The 22,498-nt window shown below is 51.4% G+C and overlaps 1 protein-coding gene across 1 annotated transcript in view; it reads left to right on the top strand.

Moving 5' to 3' along the window:
* MYO18B (myosin XVIIIB) overlaps positions 1-22,498 on the top strand; it is a 162,101-nt gene that overhangs the window by 95,322 nt on the left and 44,281 nt on the right. Inside the window, exons 35-39 of the mRNA XM_087828665.1 lie at positions 1,259-1,411; positions 15,554-15,667; positions 16,636-16,752; positions 18,950-19,033; positions 20,150-20,287. Of these exons, the coding sequence (XP_087684791.1) occupies positions 1,259-1,411; positions 15,554-15,667; positions 16,636-16,752; positions 18,950-19,033; positions 20,150-20,287 (606 nt within the window). The remainder of the gene's footprint in view (positions 1-1,258; positions 1,412-15,553; positions 15,668-16,635; positions 16,753-18,949; positions 19,034-20,149; positions 20,288-22,498) is intronic.

The following is a 22,498-nucleotide window of genomic DNA, read 5'->3' as shown; positions in this document are numbered from 1 at the left end:
TGTAAAGCCCTCCGACCCGTTATCACGTCGGCTTTCTGTCTTATCTCGACACAGAGGACAGGGATTTTTTTTCATTTTAACCTGTTCTTTTATAGGCAAGGACACTCAGGTTCAGAGAGGTGACCTAACTCGGCCAGAGTTACCACTGCTAGCGGGTGGCGAGCCGGGGTCCAAAGGCTCGGCCACCTCCCTCTAAGTCCCACATTCTTTCTAGACTGTCCCCGGGAATGCTGAGCACTGCAGGGAATGGTGCTTGGCGTAGAGACTCAGACGCCGGGTGTGTAGAGACTGAGCCCCAGGCTTGAGGCCGCTGGGCCCCGGGTTCTGTGGCCCCTTCTGATCCGTGGTGACCTGCTCTTCCCTCTGGCCTCCTGGAGAGAGGGGCGCTGTGGGTTGCTTTCAGCGACGTGAACTCAGTGTCGTCAGCGCTCTGTTTTCAGGGGAGACCGTGGTCTCTCGGGCTTTCATGTCGAGCCCCTGCGTAATCCTGTGTCTCCCTTGGTTTGTCTGTCTGTAGTGTTGTCTATGGGCAGTTGTCGCCCTCCTGGTGCCAAGTTCAGGATATGGCTTTAGGATTCTGGGGGAGGGAATGTACTCACCTCTGGGGAAGGTCCCTCTGTAGGAAGTGACCTCATCAGCCTGTCCTTAAACTGGCAAAGGGGACCAGCTCAGGGGACAGAAAAGCTGGATTTAGACCTTGGAAAGCGGTGCAACAGTTTTTAATACTATTTAATGCCGTGTGACATCTATGCAGAGAATTCACCACATCCCATCCATGCAGCTCAATGAATTTCCATAAATTCATACAACCAACACCCAGATTAATAACATTAAGAACCCCCCCGAAGTCCCCTCCTGCCCTCTCCAGTCACTAACCCTCTAGGGTAACTGCTGCTCTGACTTTCTGCCAGCAGAGGCCCTCACCTGACCTGTAGGCTCTTGCAAGGTGAAGGGAGGCCACAGTGATGACTGGGGCCAGGGATGAGACAGTGACTCCATCCTTACAGGCGGTAATAGCTCATATTTGTGCCTTTACTGTGAGTCAGGCATTAGACTAAGCACATATTTAGTTTTCACAGCAGCCCCGTGTGCCTGATGCCATTCCCATTTTGCAGATGAGGAAACCGAGGCTCGGAGGAAAAGAATCTTGTTCAAGGTCAGAGCAGGATTTGAACCCAGGGAGCCTGGTTCCAGAGCACGTAGACCCTGGCCACTGCTTTGCTGTCTTAGCTGATGAGGGCCTTCCCTTGCCTTTCAGATCGGTCACCGGGACTTTGACGTGGAGAAGCGTCTCCGGAGGGACCTCAGAAGGACGCATGCGCTATTGTCGGATGTGCAGCTCCTTCTGGGGACTATGGAGGACGGCAAGGCGTCGGTCAGCAAGGAGGAGCTGGAGAAAGTGCACAGCCAGGTGGGTGTCTCAGGGTCCCCTCAGAAGTGGGCTGGGGAAGCATTGCAGCCCCTGGGGGAACTGCTCGCCCTCCAGGGTGTGACACGGTGCGGTGCTGAGCTGGGGTGGGGGACAATGCCGGGGCTGGTGGAGGTGGTAGATGAAGAGGAGGGGTTTGGAAATGCCTGGGAAGTCTCGTGCCCTTCTTCAGGGCTGAGCAGGGCGCATCGGGAGGGCTTGGGCAGATCAGGGCCCTGGGGCTGGATAGCTGAGTGCAGCGAATGTGCGCCTTCGCGAGTGCCTGCGTTTGCGCCCACGCGGGAGCGTGCGTGCACTGACTACCAGGGCTGGGTATGAAACTAATACTAGTGCTGATAATGCAAAGCCTGTTTCTACCAACAATAATAACAAATAATAGCCATTTGACTGCTGTTGAAATGCTACTGATACTGATCATGAAATTATGTTGATCACCGCTGCTTATATTACCTACACAGGGTGTCGCACTGAGTCCTCAGGAGAGCTGAGGGAGATAAAGATCATCTTCTCCATTTCACAGGCGAGGTGGCCCACCCATAACCCACAGCTAGAAAGTGGCAGAGCCAGGATTCAAACCCAGGTCTTCAGGCCCCACCGCCCCTGGCTGCCTTAGAGGAGCCCTAGAGAGCTGGGTCTGAAGGCGATTGGGAGGTGAGGCGGGGCTGGCGTGACCTCAGGACAGTGCTGGTGTGGTTTGTGCCAGGTGCAGACAGTGTGGTCCAGGGAGGCAGGTGTTGAGAGGAGTCAGTGGGTCAGATCCCATTCGGCGGTGGGAGCCTTTGGGAGAGAGGTCCCCGAGTGGAATGATGTAATAAAGACTTAGGGCTTGGGAGGCTCAGAGCCCCACTGGGGGTTTGTGCCCTTGCATTTGGTGTTACCCCTAAGTCGCACTCCTCTCTCGGATAAACCATTGCTGCGCCAGGCCTCGAACCTATATTCCCTGACTCCAAACCCAGCCCTCGCCCCTCTTCCTTCTGGAGAAGCTCCTGACTGTCAGCAGATCCCCAGGAAGGCAGCGGGAGGCAGCAGAGCCTAGCTTCAGGCTCTAGAAACAAGATCTAGAGCTCCCGCTGCTCCTGTCTCTGGTGCCGGTTTCCCAACTGTAAAATGAAAGGTTTCAGATAGAGATTATTAGCTGAAGTAGGAAATAATCCCCTTTTTTTTTTTTAAGAACTAAATTCCAGACTTGATTCAGATTTTACCAGTTAGTCCATGAATGTCCGTTTCCTCTGCAGGATCCAGCCCAGGGCACTGCAGGGCATTCCATTGTCATGCTCGCCCAGTCTCCTCTGATCCGGAGCAGTTGCTTAGTCTTATCTAGTTTTTCATGACTCTGGCAGTTTTGAGGAGTCCTGGCCAGGTATCCTGTAGACTGTCCTCCAAGCTGGGTTTGTCTGGTGTTTTTCTCATGATCAGACCAGGTTTATGGGGTTTGGGAAAGAACAATCCAGATGTGCAGTATTGTTAAACCGGAAAACGCGTAAAGGCCCTTCTCCCTTGACCATTCTATGATTCTTAGCAGTTTCCTTAATCAGCTCACTGTCTTCTTGGGGGACCACCCATCTGGCTTGTCCACCCCTTCCTGGTTTTAGTTCTGTGTCCGGGGCCAGCCCTCAGCCTCAGGCAAACCTGGGCAGTTGGTCACTCTGTCCTTCCTGTCTGTCTGGCCAACCAGGTGGGTGGTATACTCTGAGCCTCAGGTGGGCAGAGATGTCCACGGTCTTGGACAGGGGCCAGACATCCAGGGTTCATGCAGCCCCTTTAGCAGGGGGCCCTGTGCTCTGCCTGTCTCTGACCTGGAAATATTCCCTATATCACACCATCCAAGCTCCCCCCCGCCCCATCACTCAGGTGAATGTTCTTGAACAGGAACCATGGTGGTTTTGTTCCCCCCCCCCCCACCCCCTTGTTTTAGTGTTCATGAGAAACCTCCCTCTGCTGGGTTCAAATGTGTGTTTTTGGGAAATAGTGGTATTTAATGAAGGCGCCTTGGGCTGAATCAAAGAGGTTCATTCTTCTGAAAGTCTTTCTCCCCAGCCTCTGCATCCGGCTCCTATCAAAGGGAATCCACAGCCTTGGCTTTCTGTTGCTGTTGTCATGGAAATTGTTACAAGGATGGGATCGCGTGGACCAGAGGTCAGGGTACAGTTGCTTTGTCTCCCAGCACATGTGTCCCGGATGTCAGAGTCGGAGCTAATCAAATAAAGCAGTGGTGACATTGGGCATTGCCGCATCTCCTCTCCGATGAATGGCATTTGTCCTTCACCTGAAGGCTCCGGCGACAGAGGCAGGGAAAGCAGACAGGAGGGGGAAGGGAGAGGAAGCTAAGTTTGCCGCTGGCGGTGTCGTAAGTGCTGGGTGTGGTGCCAAACGATTTCATTCTTCATTCATTCATTCATTCATTCATTCATTCATTCATTCTGCAGCACCCACTGTGGGTCAGGTGAGGTGATAGATCTAGGTACGTAACGGTCAGTAAGTGCCCTCCCTCATGGAAAGAAGACAAGCAAACCATAAGAATAAATAGAAATACCCACGCCGTGATTCAGGTGATAAAGGAAATAAGAGGGGTCCTGGGTTAGGGGTTGCGAGCGGTCTTGTTTAGCTTGGGTGGTCAGCTGAACCGCACTGCTCGAAGGAAAAGCAGGCAGGGGCCGCTACCTGCAGGGCCTGGAAGGCCTGGGTTTATTCCAAGGGTGGTGAGAAGCCCCTGGGAGAATCTGAGCAGAGAGTGACAATCCAATTCACGTTGGAGGGGATAACTGCTCTGTGTGGAGAATGGATTGAGGAGGGGATGAGTCGGTGCCCTGAGGAGGCTAGAGCTCCCTTCCAGGCGGGAGGAAATGGTCACCTGGATTAAGTGCTGATGGAGGTGGCCGGAAGGGACAGACTTGGGGTTGAAGTTGACGGGACTAGCAGATGGACTGGGTGGCAGCAGTAAGTGCATTATAAATAATCTTCCCTGGAGCCCTAGGAGGTCGATATTTCTATTTTGACCCATTTTACAAATCAGGAAACAGGCTGTGAGAGGTTGAGTGATTTCCCCACGAGCGTACAGCAGTGTATGTCTGAAAGCTGCGGATGCCAACGGTTTTGGGCCCGTGCAACCTGGTCTGCGTCATATGGGTCTTATTAACAGTTGTGAAGCACCTACTGTGTACCAGGCTTTTCCAGGTGTCTCAGGATCCCCAAACTTGGCTGCTACCAGATAACTTACACCTTATTTATAAATCACAAATTTCTGGATCCCATCCCCACATATTCTTTTTTTTAAAAAATTCTAGGTTGGGACTCAGGACTTATATTTTTCAACCATCGCATCAGGGGATTCTGACGTTGGTACCTTTGGAAATTGGAGCACACGTGGCAGCCTTTACAGCTGCTGACTGTGGCTTCGGCTGAGCTGGGGAAAGGTTTACTCCATCAGTGCGAGCATGAGGGAATGTGTTTGAACGCACCTATTAGATAATAGCAGGCATTCGGCAAATATCGATTCGGCCTCCACTCCCGGATGAATTCGCGGCTGGACTGCAGGGGTGGGAGGAGACAGCAAGGTCCCTGCCCTCGAGAGGCAGGCCTAGGGGCACACGGCCCCCAAGCAGGGCGATGAGCCATTTATTGGGGTTCAGCGAAAGAGGATGCCCTTCCTTTAGCCGTGGGAAAGGAGCTGGTGGCTTCAGCTGTCTCTTTAAAGATGGAAATGAATTGCTGGTTAGTGAGATGTACACAGCCATTCTAGGAACCAACAGATCGCAAAGGGGTGGAGGCCCGTAGATGCAGAAAGTATATTCCAACTTGCATGAAGTTCCTGGGGGTGAGAGCAGAGAGGGCACTGCCAGTCATTGAGGCTGGAGCTAGCTCGTGAGTGGTTTAGTGAGCCCAGCTAAGGAGTTGGGGCTTTATCCCAAGGGTGATAGGGAGCCATAGCGAGCTACTGAGCAGAGAAGGGCATGGTCAGCGTGCTTGAAAAATAGCAGGATTCCAGGTCTAGCTGCAGCACCGATGGGTGGCAAGCCAGGCTCAACTAGAGGCATGGAAGGGTCCCCGAGACAGAGCATCTTCCGTTCTGCCCATAGGGCCAGATGCCCATGGCCCCACCATCTAGAATCCTGAGAAGATTATTTGGCTCTTTCTGCCCCGTTTCCCTCCATAGGAGCCTTGGCTCTGTCTCAGTTACTACCTGAGGTTTAAGACCCTGAGGATAAAACACGGAGCAGGGTAGAAAAAATACACCTCTTTGGGTTCAAATCCTGCCTCTGTTACCTAATTAGCTGTATGATTTGGGGCAACTCACGCTGCCTTTCAGAGCCCCCTTTTTCTCATCTAGAAAGGGGGTGATGCTCCTATCTTATTAGGCTGATAGAAGGACACTAGACCACGGATTTGGGACAGTTCTCTCAGTTGAAAACTATGAGACAGTATTTGAAGATGCAGAGGTCCCCACTGGTTCCCTTGCCCCGCTTTGGTTTCTGGGCACACGATTTTACAAGACCTCGTGAAACAGGTAGACGCGGCAATGTGTCGGGTTATCTAGTGACACCTGTTCCTTAGGAGCCAATTACTAATTAATTCCCATGGTACGGTTCCACTGGAAACAAACTAATCTGGAGACAGAAGCAATTCCAACAACCAAGACATATAATTGAGATAATCGCTGCGTATAAATAACATCTGTGAGCAGCAGATGCTGGCACCTGGCTCCGAGGAGAAAGTGGAGGGTGGCATGTGCTCCAGGGCAGTGGTTGCTTTTCTTAAAAAAAAAAAACACCAAAAAAAACCTTGATTCATGCCTTCGACCTTTGTCTCCTCCCCAAGGGAAATATGTTATTTGATTTTTGTTAGAGAAGCGTTTGCACTGAATTCTTTTGTTGTTTAATTAATTCAGGCCGGGGGCTGCGTTCACCCCCTTCCTGCTGAGAACAAAGCTGTCACCAAGGCTGAGTCACTGTCCCCCCTAAATAGCTCTTGAATCCGTCCCTTCCTCTCTCTCCCCACTCTTATTACGCACCACCTGTATCTCTCACTGGGCGTTCTCTCAGTCTGCTGGCCTCTGGTCTTGTCCAAGCCATCTTTCTGCCTGATCTTCGGAGACAGAATTTTAAAATGTAAATACAATCTTGGCTGTTTGTGTGGAAGGTCCCCCAGCGGCTTTTGATCGCCCCAGAATACAGCCCTGAGGATATAGACCTTTAAAAATGCACAGTTCGCGCCTATCCTCCTGGGACCCCTGACCGGCAGCTTAGAACAGCTTGGGGTCCCCTACACTTGTTCTCCCCTCTCCACTTTTGCCCAAGCTCTGCCCTCTGCTGGGTTCTCGCTTCTCCCCACTGAAACCTTTTCGCCTCATGAACATTTAGCCTCTGAGCTTGGGTCCGGGCGTTGTCTCTGGGGGCCATCTCTGACCCCCAGGGGCTGGGTGAAGGCCCCACCTCTCCTCTCATGATCTCCGGGGTTTACCCCTAGGAGGGTACGTATCGTTCTATCAAAATAGCCCCCCTTACTTGTCTGTTTCCCTTCTTTACCTTCCAAAGCCTTAACAGCAGGGACTGGGATGAGTACACATATGAAAAGACTTGCCCTAAATCACACCGGGGACTCCAACCCACAGAGTCTGACTTCAGTACCTGGGAGTATTGTCACCACCACCCAGAGCCCCCCAGTGCACTGCCTGTGGCCCCATTGCTGCCTCTGGGCTCTCCCATCCCTTCTGGAAGCCTCGGGGGCTCCTGTAGGCCCTTCTATTGGGGGATCCCGGCTCAGGTGGGCCCGTTCGGCCCGGTGTGTCTGGGAGTTTCTAGACAGTAAACTCCCAGGGGCAGTTAGGCAACAGCCTGAGAGCCCTCCCCCCCATTAATGCATGGAAGACTGATAACCCTTGATTCATCCTTAGTGCCTTTAATCGAGACATCTGTCACCAGGTGTCACCCATGCTTCTGGGAGACATTGGACATAATGAGTGAGCTCTGGAAAAATGACCCTGATGGGAGTGTTTCGTGTGAGCGAGTGCCTTCAAAACACTCCTCCCAGCCAGGGACCACGGGACAAGCAGCCCGGGTGTTTTATTTGAAGAGGCACTTTTTTTTTTTTTTTAAGATTAGGCGGAGTGAATTGATTCAATATTAACATAACCTCCTGTCAGCGCAGATGAAGACCAAATCGTAATTGGTTAACAACGTGGTGATCGCGGGCCCGCGCACCCCACAGATATTGACACTTGCAGTGCTGTGCTGAATGAAGGAGGGGAAGGCGGGGTTCATCACAGACGGGGTGCCAGCCCTGAATCCCCCAGTAGGACCTGTACAGTTGAGCCATGGAGAGCCCGGCCTCCAGAGCAGCGCAGCCATCCCCCAGGGTCCAGAGCGCTTAGATGTCATGGCCTAATTTTATCCCACCAAACGCATCTGAATGCAGGGGGTTCCATGAGTAGGGACCTTTTGGTTTGGAGGCCAGAGTGTAGGCGTGTGTCTGCATCCAGCAGGTGCTCAGTGGATGGGCCGTGACTCTCGGTAGGAAGCAGCTTGTATTGTGTTCATTTTATGCAGGAGGACGCTCAGTGTATAGGAAACTTGCCCAAAGTCACAGAATATTGGGGGGGGGGGGGGGAGGCTGGGATTTTTAAACATAATTTATTTTGAATTTCAAACTTACAAAGAAATTGCATTAGTCAAAGGATTTTTATGCCTCTTTCACTTAGACTCATTCATTTTTAATTTTGTCTCATCTGCATCGTCATTCTCTCTCCGAATCACATTTTCTGAATTATTCGAAAACGTGTTACAGGCACAATGTCCCTTTATTTTCAAAATCAGAAAATTTATCATTGAGAAAATAGACAAGACACTGATTTCTGACCCAGGCGTCAGCTAACTGTGTCCCATAGGCCAAACCCAGCCCCTTGCCTGTTTTTTGTTGATTTTTTAATTTATTTACTTTTTTATTCCAGCTTGTGAGCTAGGAATGCATTTCATATTTTTATTTACTTTTTTATTGATTGATTTGAGAGAAAGAGAGGAAGCAGGGAGAGAGAGAGACAGAGACAGAGAGACAGAGACAGAGAGAGAAACATTGGTTTTTTTGTCCCACTTACTTACACAGTCATCGGTTGCTGCTTGGTTGTGCCCTGACTGGGAATCGAACCCGCAACCTCAGTGTATCGAGGCGATGCTCAAACTGAGCTACCCGGCCAGGGCTGCATTTCACATGTTCAAATGGCTACATTTAAAGGAGTTGAATAAGTACCTACACATACTCTTCGGTTTTACCTCTTGGTCAGCAAAACCTTGACTTGCTGCCAGCTGACCCTTGAGGGAGAAGCTTGCCGACGCCTGGTCTTACCTGCCGACTGTCCATGTTCTGCCCATCGCCCCTTTCACGGTATTTACAGCACTTTTCTCGCTTTTCAGGATCCGCCCCGGGGTGTAAAACTGCTTGCGTTCCGTTTTCACGGTGTCGGTGTCGCAGGTCCTGGGTCTTCCTTTGCATCTTATGACACCGGTTTGGAGCGCTCAGGCCAGATATGTCGTAGGCCATGCCTCTGTTGGGTGAACCGGAGTTTGAACCCCTGCCTTTTTTACTGCAGAGCCTTTCGGACTCGCGCAGGTCTGAGGGTGTTCCCAGGACACAGGCGTTCCAGTTTTACAACCAGAAACGTCCCAGTCGAACTGGAATGAACTGGTCATCCTCAGGCAGTGCCCCCGGCTCTCAGTAACCCAGGGAAGACAAACGCGCCCCCGGCCCTTCAGTAAGGCTGGTTCCCAAGGGTCCCCGCTAGATTTAGAGAGGGCGACGGACCAGGTGCCGGTCTAAGAGCCTTTCCTGGATTATCTGCACATGTTGCATTTTAGATAAATCGTCACCATCTGCATGTCCTGGCCCCGTGTCTTGCCTTTTTTGCCCCATTTCTGCATATGAGAGTTACTTGATATTATTAGATGCCGTAGTTGGCCCCATTCACCATTTATGAGCTGCGTGACCTTGACAAGTTAACTGACCTCTCTGGTCTTCAGTTTCCTCATCTATAAAACAGAGATGAAAATATGTATTTCATAGTCATTACATGTTGCAAATTAACATACACATGGTAAACATTAATAGAGTAGTTAATAATTATTCCGCAACTCATGAGGATTTGATTATGCCGAAGAAGGTAGAGACAGTAAATACTCAGCAAGCATTGTGATGCATCCGTAAATCACGGCTCTCCAGCACGACTTAAGGAAGTTACGGAATGTTTAGCATATGCCCAGAGAGTCTGAGGTCAAGGACACGCGGAGTAACCACCATATGGTCTTAGGAAATTTCCCTTCGGAGGGAACCACTGTCATCAAACCTCTGAGCCAGACAGACCATTGGTGGACCCGGCCTGACATTTTTAATATGTTTGCATTTAGTAAACTTGTTGGATATCGGGGCTGTCTGTAGTCTGAGAGGCTGGCAGTGCCCTTCGGGGAAAGCCTCGCTGCTGAAGGTTAATTCTGATGAGGGCCTGATGGGATGTCAAGGCTGGAATATGCTGAGACTAGCCCTCTACAGACACCGTTTCTTAGAGCGCTTCCCCATGGCATTTGCGCTGCAGAATTTTTAAACCCTCGGAGTTGTTCGATCGGACCCAGAAATCCAGGTTCTAACCACGCTGCCAAAATATCAGTTTTTCCTCTCCCCACCTCCTTCCATATGTCTAGCCAACTCATCTATAGCTTAATAAGTTCAAAGCAAACATTGGACCCAGGTAGTTAACGCTGGCAGATGGCTTCACATGGGAAAGTAACGCTATTCATCGGCGCGCAGTGGGCGCGCGTGTGAGAGGAATCTCAATTGCCCTCCCACCGAATGAAAGGGCGTGGGTGAGGGGAGGGAAAGCCTGACGTGAACTCAGCCATAGAGGGAGACTTGTGTGCAGAGGGGGGCCGCGTGGTGGCCCAGAAATGATCCAGAGTCTCATCGACTTGAATCTGACCTTGAGCCAGCCGCCAGCACTGCCCAGGCTGCAGTTTCCTCATTTGTAAGGTGATGAGGGCTGATTCCTCCCTCGCAGGGCTGTTGTGGGCAATAGTGATAATGAACCTCAGGGGGTCCACACAGCGCCTGATACAGTCAGTGTTGAAGGAACCTGGTTCCCTTCGATTTCCCCCTTTGGACAATTGGCAAGGGGGAGTGTTTACGCCCTGGGGGACGCGATCTGTACACGGAATAGGTAGACGATAAATGATTGGTATTCTCACGGGGTTTGGGGAGAGCTGCTCCGATCCAACTTTTGGCAGAATGGCATCGACAAACACTACCGCCGGCAATTTAGAGTGTTTTTTTCCGTGGCTGTCACTGTGTGTTATGCTCTCCTCTAACTTGCTCAGTCATCCCGTGTCTGGATTCCAGGTGACAGCAACCCAGCTCAAGCGGAAAAGGGGAAGTCAGTGGCTAAAACATCTGAAAAGTTCTGAGGCTAAGCCTGCCTTCAGGCATGGCTGGATCTAGGTGCTCCAACCATATCTCCGAGAATGTGTCTCCTGCCTCAGCAACCTCGATGCCTATATTCTCAGGCAATCTCTTCCTTTTGGTGGGCAGAGGGCCCCCAGGCACTCCAGGCTGACATGCTGCATCAGCAAGAGCTAACCTTGTTTCCACAGTCCCAGCCATACTGTTATCCTACAACCAACCGGTATGGCCAACAGGGGCTGGTGCTCTGACCGGCTAAGGCTGAGTCGGATGCATCACCTTGGGGCTTGAGAGGGAGGGTCCGCCCATGCGAACCATCTGGGGGATGGCCACTTTTGGCAGGGAAGATGGGGTGCTGCTATCAAGAAGGGGGAGTAGCTGCTGTGTGGTCACCTCACCAGTTTCCCCTGCAGAGCATATGGTGGGCACGTCTGTTAGGAAGGAGTGAGGTATATTGGCTCAGAGGGGAGGTTGGTGGCCAGACTGCCTGGATTCATCTGCCGGCTCCGCTTCTTCGTACTTGTGTGACCTTCAGTAAGTCACTTGACCTCTCTGTCCCTCAGTTTCTTCAACTGTAACAGCAGGAATTGTTCCTGACCCCACCTCCACATACTGTTGCGAAGGTTAAGTGAGTCGCTGCATGAAAAGTGTTCAGAGCAGGGCCTGGCACCGAGGCGGAGCTCATCTTCATAACCTGTGTGTGCGGCACCCAACCCCGGGGCTCGTGTGCTGCACAGCTCATCCCACTGTCCTCAGCTGTCACGGGGAATGGGAGCCACGATTTCCACACATTGTGATTTCCCCGAGCTCAGAGAGACCAACGACCCTACTCAGCGTCACGGACTCAGAATCAGTGCATCCAGGGAGACGTGCGGGTGGCTTGGAGCTGAAAGGTGTGAGGTGGGGGGGCTGCCACCTGGGGTCCTCCTTACCACTCTGGCTGCCAGCGCTGGAGAACAGACCCCAGTCACCCTTCCTGAGGAGTTGCTTGTCAGCCAGCTGTCCTCAGTGCCCTCTGCCCTCTGCTGTACCCGGAGCTCCCCCCGGGAAGGATTTTCTAGGCTGTGACAGGCAGGTTCACCCCGCGGCCGCTTCTGATGTCGGCCCCACATAACTTGCCACCCGACTTCATAAAAACGTCAGTCAAACAGCCTCAATATGAAAATAATGTGCAGTGAGTTATCTTACGCCAGGTCATCCATAATGGCAAATCAGCCGGAGATGGCCCTGTATTTCTTCCCGCTCCCTAACGTATAATAAATTGAAAATTTTAAAAGCTCGGCATTTAGGCAACTTGTCAGCAGCAGCCCGGTGGAGGCCCGGGGCTGGGCAATTTTTGGTCGTGCCCCATCCAGATCCTATGACAGTCTGGGCCTGCTTGACTTGTGTGCCCCCACCCCCATTCCAGTTTGCCAGGAGGCCTAAAATTCCTTCTTAAGACTGGGTGCTGAGGTCCGGCCCATCCTGGAGGTGTGACCCTGACGGTGTGGCCTCTCCTCCATCCGCCTCACCTCTGAAACGGTGTTAAAAATCTCTACCGCTCAGGCTGCCCGAGTGGCCTAAGTTAACTGTTTTCTCTGCAATCGAGTTCTGTATTTTAATCCATCCTACCTGTGTGGTCAGACTCTCCTGAGAATGGCAGAGGGGCCCAGCTGTTAAGAGGTTGGGCTCTGGAGTTGGACCACCAGGCTTATCTACTGACGAGCTGGGGGACCGTGGGCAAGTCACTTCCCTGCTATGAGCCTCAGGTTCCTCCTATTCCAATTGGTCCTACCGGTGGCACCTTTCTCCTGGAGGCGTTATGAGGCTGTTATGAAGCACAGGGCACTAGAAATCGGCCCCAAGCAACAGGAGCAGGTGTGGCCATTAATGCCAACTCCATCCTGGCCAAGATAATCCTATCTCTCACCCAGCAGGAGCTAAAAACCTGCCAACAGCCATCTCCACTGACTGCACGCTCACTCTGTGTTCATCTCTGCCTAGGGATACATTGTCCCTCTCCCTGCTTGCTCCAGGGAGACTGGGCAAAGGAAGGAGCATTTCTGGATCCTACACCATATACCATCTGTAAAATGGGGTTCAAAATAGAGCCATCTTTCTCCGGTGGCTCCGAGGACCAGTGGCAACATGCCGTTGAAACCCTCCGCCGAAGGAGGGACTGAGCAGATGGGAACTGCTCTCAGGCTATTCGGCTCTGCCCTGTTCAGTTTCTTACAATGGCCCTCGCTCGCCTCCTGGGCCCGGGCCGAGCAACGTGGCCTGGCGGCGGGGCTCTGCGTGATGCCTCTGTCTTGTCTATTGGTTACCTGACATCATCTCCCACGACGCCCATCTGCCACTGCCTGCCCAGACCTTGTGTTCTTTGGGCTCCCCCACTGTGAGATCCCTCCATCCCTCCTCTGCTTCCACTCTGATCGGAGCACCTGCGCCACCTCCTTCTTGGGGGACCACAGCAGTGTCCTCGCCAGCCACCCTATTTCCAGCCTTGTCCACTAAAGCCATCTTCCCCACAGCAGCCAGAGGGAGACCATGCCAGAAGGAGACCATGCTCCTCCTTAGAAGCCATCATGGTTTCCCTACAGACTGAAAATAAAGCTACTCTTTGCATCCTGGCTCACAAGTGTCCTCTCCTCCTGTCCCTCTCTGCCCAGCTATCCAGCCACACTGGCTATCTTTCTGTCCCTCAGCATCAAGTTTGTTCTTGTTCCTGCCTCAGGGCCTTTGCACTTGCTGTTGCCGCCACCTGGGGCATTCTTACCCCTAAACCTGCGCATGGCTGTCTGTCTCCTTTGCATCTTTTAGGTCTGAGCTTAAATGCCTGTCCTTAGTGAGGCCTCTGGCTTCTGCATGAATTGAGGGCTGGTGTGGCCCCACCTGCCTGTGGAGTCGGGGGGGGGGGAGCCCTTCTTCTCCCTCCCTGCCTTCCCAGAGACCGCCCGCTGGAAGATAAGACTGTGCCTGACTCCTCATGTCCTCTGTCAATTATGCTCTAACAATGCCACTTACCTCCCCTTGTTCCACATCAATTTTCTCAGTGTGTCTCAGTCCCTCCTAATCACTGAAGGAAATGGGCCGCCAAGCCCTCCCTCAACAGGTTCTGCTCTGAGCCCAACCGCAGGAATACATTTGTTCTCTAGGTCTTGAAAACAGGGCTTTTGTGGATTCCGGTGGCTGGCAGTGGGGTGGGGCTGGAGCTGGAGGTGCCAGTGTGAGGAGGCTGTGGGAGGAGGCTAGGGTCTCCATTTCCTCACCTGTCACCCCAGCACATTCAATAAAAAATGTTTAAATGGGGATATTAGCAGCATGTACCTCACAGATCTAAGACAGGGAGCAAAAGAGGAAATGCAAGTGGAGCCTTTACTGGGGTGTTGATGGTCGGTATCTGAATGAGTGGCCGCCTCCCTTCTGCTGACGTTCCATTGTCATCACCCTAACACCTGGGCTGGGTGCAGGGACATCCTGGGGAAGACGCTCTCTGCCCAGTTTGGAAGGAGACTGAACTGATCCCAGATGGCTGTACCCATAGAGCCCCCACCTTGGCCGGTTGTCCTGGCGTGACCTCGTCCTAGTGCCTTCGTATCCCTTTTGTAGGTCAGTGGGGCCCCCTCACTCACTCGGTGGCCTCAGGGCTCAGAGATTATACACCCTTCAGCTCAGGACTCGTGCTTGGTTTTTTCCTTCCGTCTTTGGGCACCAACCTTAGTTTCCTTAACTGTTTGGGAGGGACGATGGGCTGGCAGTTGAGAAAATGCACAGGTCTGGACAATACAAGCGGTGTCTTTGCTCCTTGCCGCTGTGTGACTTTGGGCAGGGCACTGCCCCTCTCTGAGCCACAAGTGCTTTCCTTAGGTGATGTTTAAGGGTGTTTTCTGCTCAGACATTCTAGTGTTTAGATATCAAGGGGAAACTGCCGATCATAGAATGGACTTAGGGTTTGTGCACAGATGTGGTTTTTTCCCAATGGGGACTATCTGCCCTCTAGAGCCATGTAGGTAATGGTATTGTCTTGATGGCCCCACTTTGCTAGGATATAGCAGCCCTACTGTGTGCAAGGATGCGAAAGAAGGGTGAGAAAGAAATTTTGTTTAAGTAGGTGGCTCTTAATCTTCGAGAATCTAATAAAAGTCATGGGCCCAGGAGAACACTCACCTTGGAGTATTCTGCATGTCATTTAAAATGGGGTTCACAACTCTGGTTGAGAACCATCCATAAGCACCTCCTCCAGGAAGCCTTCCCTGATCTCCATCCCTTATTCTTGGCATCCCTATGCCCTCTTCCTTTTACCTGTGCTCCTCAGAGACTGTCATTATCTGTCCCTGCCTGTCTCCCCCACAGAAGGGCAGGGGCCAAGTTGACTGTCCCCTGCATGCCCCATGCCTGACACTCCGGGGTGTCAGCGAATATGTGATGAGGGGAACTGGGGACTAGTTCCTGGCACTGAAGCAGGGGTGGCCTGGCCTTATTTCAGAGGGCAGCACCTGTTCAGTTTTGAGTGGGCTCAGAACCGGGCTGCTTCAAATGCAAACGCCTCTGCTTCCCCAGCGGCGGGCTGATGAATAGTTGTGAAGACACGAAGGTCGCCTGTGAAGGATTCTGCTGCCTGAGGGGCTGGGCTGGCCTGAGGGGAAGGACGTTCAGAGGGCAGCATCATGAGCCTCTTCTCTTTTCTCCTCGCCCTCTTGCCTGGTCCAGCTGGAGCAGAGTGAGGCCAAGTGTGAGGATGCCTTGAAGACCCAAAAGGCGCTGACTGTGGACCTGGAGAACATGCACAGCGAGCTGGAGAGCATGACCCGGAACAAGAGCCTGGTACTGTGCCTTTCTGATGCTCTGGGGACCCAGGCCAGCACAGGCCCCTGAGCTAGCGTGGACCTACTGTGTGCTCGGCACTATAAGAGGGACGGGGCACTTATTGCGGACCTACTGGGTGCCACCTTGGAGGCATAGGCATCCTTTGTAGACCTACTGGGTGTTCAATACTCTGAAAGTACAGGCATCCCGCTATGAACTGAGCATTATAAAGGTAGAAGGGCAAATATGAGGGTCAACTGTGTGTTCACCTCTGCAAAGGTAGGCAAAGAAACCTGTTGTGGACCTAATGTGTGCTCAGTACTGTGGGAGTGCATTCGATATGAGCCTATTGTTTGCCCAATACCCTACATGGGAACACACTTTCTGCTGTGTGCCCAGAGCGTACTCACCACTGTAGGTGGTCCCCAGGAGTCTGTTGTAGTCCTACTGTACCCTCACCAACATAGGAGGGGACTTGGTCAGTATTGTTGGTCTATTGCATGCCCATGACTATAAGTGGAGACAAGGGCAATCCTCATGGCCCCACTTAGCTCACTACTATAGGGACCCAGCCACCTACTATGGACCTACTGTGTGCTCACCGCTGAACAGGAACAAATGAACATATGTTATGGATCTATTATGTTGGTGAAAATTAGGCATGGGTTTCTAAGCCTCCTGCCTGGGTGTACAGAGGTGGCTTAAATTTATACTTTATGTGTAAAATCCTAAAGTTTAGGTGTAGCTAGAGATTTATAGGTAAAAATTTGTCTCGGGATCCCTACTGGCCCTTTGGTCTTAGATTTTATTTGTACTAGATTAAGAGGAGCTCTCCCCTCCCTTCCCTGTCCCCACACAGCTGTCACCTTTACATGTAGATGATCACTCCCCTGACACACCCGTAGGCAAGCCCCGCTCTGCTGTCCCTCAGCCCCCCTCCCACCCACCATTCTGCCCCACCCGACCATTGTCCCGCCCCCTGCCAGGTGGATGAGCAGCTGTACCGACTGCAGTTTGAGAGAGCGGACCTCCTGAAGCGCATTGATGAGGACCAGGATGACCTGAATGACCTCATGCAGAAGCATAAGGACCTCATTGCTCAGGTACCAGCCGTGAGTGGGAGAAGGCTTGGTGGCCTTGGGCTGGGTAGGTGAGGGATATTGAGAAGGTGCTGTGGTTGGGTCACTCCCTGCTCTGCTCTTAAGCCCTCCACAAAGTTATATAGGAATTGTGATTCCTGTATAACAAATGCCACAAAGGTATATAGGAATTGTGACAGTTATGTGACCTTAAGGGAGGAGAGTGTCACCTTCAGATGGTGTGTGCGTCTCTGGACGACATCAAAGATGTCGATTGAGTCATACATCTATTCACCCATCTACCTATTGAAATACTCATCTGTTCACCATCCATCTGCTAATCAATCTACCCATTCACCTACCTACTCTTATATTTACCCACCCACCACCTGTCCATCCATCCATTTATCCATCTGTCCATCCTTCCACTCACCCATCCATCCATTCATCCTTCCACCTGTCAACCTTCTCATTCATTCATTCATTCATTCATTCATTCATTCATTCACTCATTCAGTGTTTGCTGAGTACCCACCATGTGTTAGGCACTGTGTGAGATGACATGGGTACTGCGTTGAGTAAAAGCACATCCGATTCCTGCCTTCACGTAGCTCACTTTAGTGGGCTGGGCAGACCTTATCACATAGTCCCCCAGAGCAGAAGGGGGAGACTCGCAAACTGAGCTCAGAGTCCAGAGAGAAAATGAGCATAGTTCTGCAAATCCTGACCTAGGTTGGAGATCAGGGAAGACTTCCCTGAGGAGGTGGCACTTGAAGATCTGAAGGAGGAGCAGAGTTTGTTAGATTTGAGCAGAATAGTGAGGGAACAGCACGCACAAAGGGCCTGTGACTGTCCGTTGGGAGGCACGAGATGGGCTGGGCGAGGCCAGTAGAGGAGGGCCACCTTGGCTGCGATGGGTTTGGATTTCATGTTATGCGTGATGGGAATCACTGGCAAGCTTTTTAGGGGCAAGAGCAGGAGAGGAGCAGCCAGGATGCCAGCCTAGACTGTCAGCTTGACAATGACAGAATTCTCCTGTCTTGCCCGATGCCATATCCCAGAGCCTAGAAGAGTGCCTGGTGTGGAGTAGGCGCTCAATAGCTAGCTATTGAATAAGTGTAAAGCTGCAGTCCCGGGGAGGGAAAAACAGTGTGGACCGAGGAGCTGAAGCGGAGATGGGGGAATGCAGCTGAGCCCAGAAGACAATCAGGAGGCGTGCTGGCAGGACAGGGAGAACCAGAAGCCTTGGGGGGAGCCCAGGGGTGTGATGCAGACCCGGGCAGATTTCCGATCTGCATAACCGGTCTGGTTTCCATAACTTCACAGTTGCTCCCTCCAAGAGCAGTGAGCATCTCCCCCACATTATACCCCCGGAGGAGATCCAGGGAGAACGCCTGCCAGGCTTCAAGCGCATCCTGCAGAGATTTGATCTGAGGGCATTTCTGCTAAACGAGAGATAATAATAAAAAGAAATCAGTTATATCGTCAATGTGATAATAGCCACCACGAAATAGCCTGTGCCATCTTCTGCATTCGTTAACCACACTTGCTTTTGTTTAAAACACAAGTTTCTTTGTTTGCTCAATTATAAAAGCAGCGTATTTGTACGCCCGTTGTAAATTACTTAAATGATAATGCATCTGGGAAATAGAAATTGAGGGACCCTCCTGCCCTCCCAAATCCCTCACGTTGGAGATCATCGCACTTTTGTTTGGGTCTATGCTTTTTAAGGAACTTTACTCTCCATTGCCTCATTTAATCTCGGAGCAAACCCACTGTAGATGGGCTAAGCAGAGATAAGCAGTCCATTTTACAGATGGGAATGCTGAGGTGCAGAGAGGGTCTGGGGCTTGCCAAGGCTAGCACCCAGGTCTGGAATCCTAGTTACCTGACATTCAGAATCGTTCTCTTTCCTCAGAATCCGGTCCTGGTACTGTGACCGGCCATTTCTGTCTGGGCTCCCAAGGGTGCATTATAAAGTTATAGACAGTTAACCAAAGCTCTGGGCTTGTGTAACGGGAGTGACTTGGCGAACCCTGAGATGAAAGGTGTTGGGGAGGATGTGAGAGGCACCCTTTTGGGACCAGCCCAGCTGCTGTCACAGGGACTCTGAGAAATTTAGACGTCTGTGGGTGGGAGAAGAAGGGGTTGCCAGGGGCAGCTTCCCAGCAAAGCCCGTGCTCTCAAGGTGACATTTTATTTTATTTTTTTATCTCACCAGTCTGCGGCGGACATCGGGCAGATCCAAGAACTGCAGCTGCAGCTGGAGGAAGCCAAGAAGGAGAAACACAAGCTGCAGGAACAAGTAGGTGCTCGGCACTGCCGTGTTGTGCAGGGGGGTGGGGAGGGAAGAGAGGGGTACCCTCTGGGACCTCACACTTTGGGTCCTGGGAACTGTCATGCATTCATTCGTTCATTCATTCATTCTCTCAGCTTCCATCTGCGCCAAATGAATTGAGAGCAATCCTAGCAGAGGGACACACACACACACACACAGCATTCCCATGAAGGCTTTTCTCCCTCTGGGAAATGGGGTGCTCTCTGCAAGGCAGGATCACCAACCTTCGTGAAATCCTTTGAGTCGTGGTTCCTCCAAACATCCCTCAGTTTCCCTCACTAGCTGGTGGGTCGCTGTCATCCATGAAATTCTCAAAGCTCTTCTAGACCTGTTGCACGTGGCTGCTTAGAGTGACTGCCAGAGTGACCGAATGTCAAGCAAATGTCCGCGGGCACTGAGTAACAAGTACAGTGGTACCTCGGTTTTTGAAAGTCTCTGTGGACGAACATTTCGGGTTACCAATGCCGTATACCTGGACTTAAATGCTTCAGTTTTCAAACACGCCTCGGAAGTTGAACATGCCGCATGGCTTCCACTGAGGGCAAGGTCCTGAGGCCGAGCTGTCGGCTGTGGATCCCTCGGTTTTGGAACGTTTCAGAACTCGAACGGTCTTCTGGAATGGATTCCATTCGAAAACCGAGGTACCACTGTACGCCAGAAGAATAGCAGCAGTGGCCATTTGCTGGGTGCTAATGACGTACCAGGCACACGTCTCCTTCCGTCCACACATAAAGAAATGAGAGATAAGGCCCAGGGAAGGGAAGTGACTGGCCCAGGCTCACCCAGCTGGAAAGGGTGGAGGCAGAGCAGGGAAAGGAGGTAAGAGAAGTGCTGATTGAAAGTCCCGTTTCGGAGGCTGAAGGCCCAGGAAATGTCGCTTGCCAGCACCTGAGACCCAGAGGCCGAGTCTGGTATGAGGGTCCTCGCATTGGAACCGGCAGTTCTTGCTTATTTGTTTAACACACAACATTGGAGCCAAGAAGGGAGCAGTGTGAAGGGGCTTGGGGCTGGCGTCTGTGTGTGTCTCTGTTTCGTGACTCAGGGCCAACAGGTGGCCACTGGACCCCTCGCATTTGTCTGCAGCTGCAGGTGGCTCAGTTGCGCATCGAGTACCTGGAGCAGTCCACCGTGGATCGAGCCATTGTCAGCAGGCAGGAGGCGGTCATCTGTGACCTGGAGAACAAGACGGAGTTCCAGAAAGTGCAGATTAAGAGATTTGAGGTACTTGCTGATGCATAAATACGGCTCAGGCCTCGAGAAGTGAGGCCTTCTTGGAAAGCTCTGTCCACCCTTCCACCATCCATCTATCACTCCGATCCCTTTACCCAGATGTATGTTGCTCACCCAGCTCCTGTGTAAGTCCTTCCTTCCTTCCTTCCTTCCTTCCTTCCTTCCTTCCTTCCTTCCTTCCTTCCTTCCTTCCTTCCTTCCTTCCTTCCTTCCTTCCTTCCTTCCTCTGCCCACCCACCTGCACCTCTCTCTCCAACTCCACAGGCCGTCTTGGTCCATCCACCACCCACCCCCGTCTTCATTTTCCTCTCCTCATTTTCTCTGCTTCCTCTATTTTTTTCTTCAGACCTTGACTCTCGGCCCATCGTTTTAGCCATTGACCTAATTCTGCCACCTCCATCTACTCACTCTTCCACTTATGTGCCCAACACTCATTTTGAGCAGAAATTTATTTTGCACCTAGTGGGCGTATAGATGTATGAAACAGATTCTGCTTCCCAGGCCATAGAGCTTGGTAGGATATGAGAGTAAGGTATGGACATAAATATGGAGAGTGGGCTGTGAGGTTTAAAGGACAGAGGCCCTTTCAGGCTGGGGAATCAGGGAGGCTTCCAGGAAGAGGTGGCATTGGTGCTGGACCTTGACTGACAGATAAGACTTGGATGGACTGGACTGGGGTTCAGTGATTTTATTCACATTTAGCTCTCTAGGCCAATGACATGAGACATTTACAGAGGTTATTATCACTGTCAAAACCCTTCCACACCAGCTGTTCCACTGGATATTCACTGCAGCCCCACAGGGCAGGTAGGATAGAATGAGATGACTCCAGAGAGGTCAAGTGCTGTATTCAAGATAAAGCCAGGTAGTGTTGGTGACAGGAGTAGATTGACACTTGACCTTCACTCCATCCTGGTCCCAGGCTTTATTTTCTCTGCAGCCAGCTGGTTTACCCACTGTATTTGCGTCTGGACAATGAGAGGTTGCATTCTCCATTGTGTGACATTTCCCCCCATCCCCTCTTGGGCATTTGGTTTCTAAGAATCTGCTATGGGTGAAGAACAAAGAAAAATCCTTCTTTGTCTTGACCCTCAGTGACTCTCAGAATTTCTCAGGGGATCCCTTGGGGCATTATTGTCTCTGCAGATCACCTCGAAACTTTGATCTGCTATATTTTAAATAATTAAATACATCATGTTGGGCTATATCACGTATCTTTTTTCCCCCCTTGATTCTAGTATAGTCAAGTGATAGCAGAGAAAACTATGGTAGAATAACTTTAAATGGCAGATTCCGTCTCCAAGTTCACTTTCTCCCTCTCCCATCATTATTTGAATTTGGTAGAATCCCAGGTCCTTGAGATGGGGTGCCTCAGGGACACAGTTTGAGAACTACTCTAATTCCTTACAACCCACCCGCTGGCCTTTGAAAATGTTGCCTAACTCCGCTTGAAAGGTGAAGGAGAAACGAATAGTAAAGCTTTTCTTCAGTCTCTGATCTGGAAGGGGCTCCGAGTCCTTCGCGAGGGCCTGAAATATTCATGTGAGCTTCGTTTTATGTCAACACTTGCGTATTTGCCATTCAGAACCATTTGGTTCCAAGCTTGTTGGCCAACTAATGAATTCCGCACAACAGCCCTTGGGTTTGTTTTCAGCAGCACGGGTGATGCCCACAGCTCTTTTCTCTCTATTGTTTCATTGTGCCCTCGTGGAGTTTCTCCCCCCAGGAAAGGAAACGTGCCAGGAAATATTAGAGCTGAGGCTCCTGGGAGGTCACCTACTCAAACCTCCCTGTTTTACAGATTGGGAAACCAAAATCCATGCTGGGCCTGGGCTATTCCCCGACATAGTGTTCTCTCCACTCACCACTCCACCTCCCAAACCTTAAGATGAATGAAGGCTACTATAAATACAAATAATTCCCAACCCTTATGCAAATGTCCGACGTGCCAGGCACTGAGCTCAGCCTTCTGCATGATTTAACAATGTGTTCAGTCCTGACAGTGTCCCTGGGACGTGGGTACTATAATCATGCCCGTCTCTCAGAGAGGTTAAATAATCTACCCAAGGTCTCACAGCCAGGGAGAGGTAGAGCTGGGATTCGAACCCAGGTCATGTTCAGAGGCAGGGCTCTCATCAGTATACTCCATTGCCCCTCAGAATAGCAGTTATTGTTTCCTAGATTTTTAAAAATCTGCATTTT

Source organism: Miniopterus natalensis, chromosome 20 (genome assembly GCF_054644295.1).
Source record: "Miniopterus natalensis isolate mMinNat1 chromosome 20, mMinNat1.hap1, whole genome shotgun sequence".
In the NCBI taxonomy this organism is placed as follows: domain Eukaryota; kingdom Metazoa; phylum Chordata; class Mammalia; order Chiroptera; family Miniopteridae; genus Miniopterus; species Miniopterus natalensis.
The sequence above is the reverse complement of the archived record's forward strand: the minus strand, read 5'-3'. Positions and strand labels throughout refer to the sequence as shown.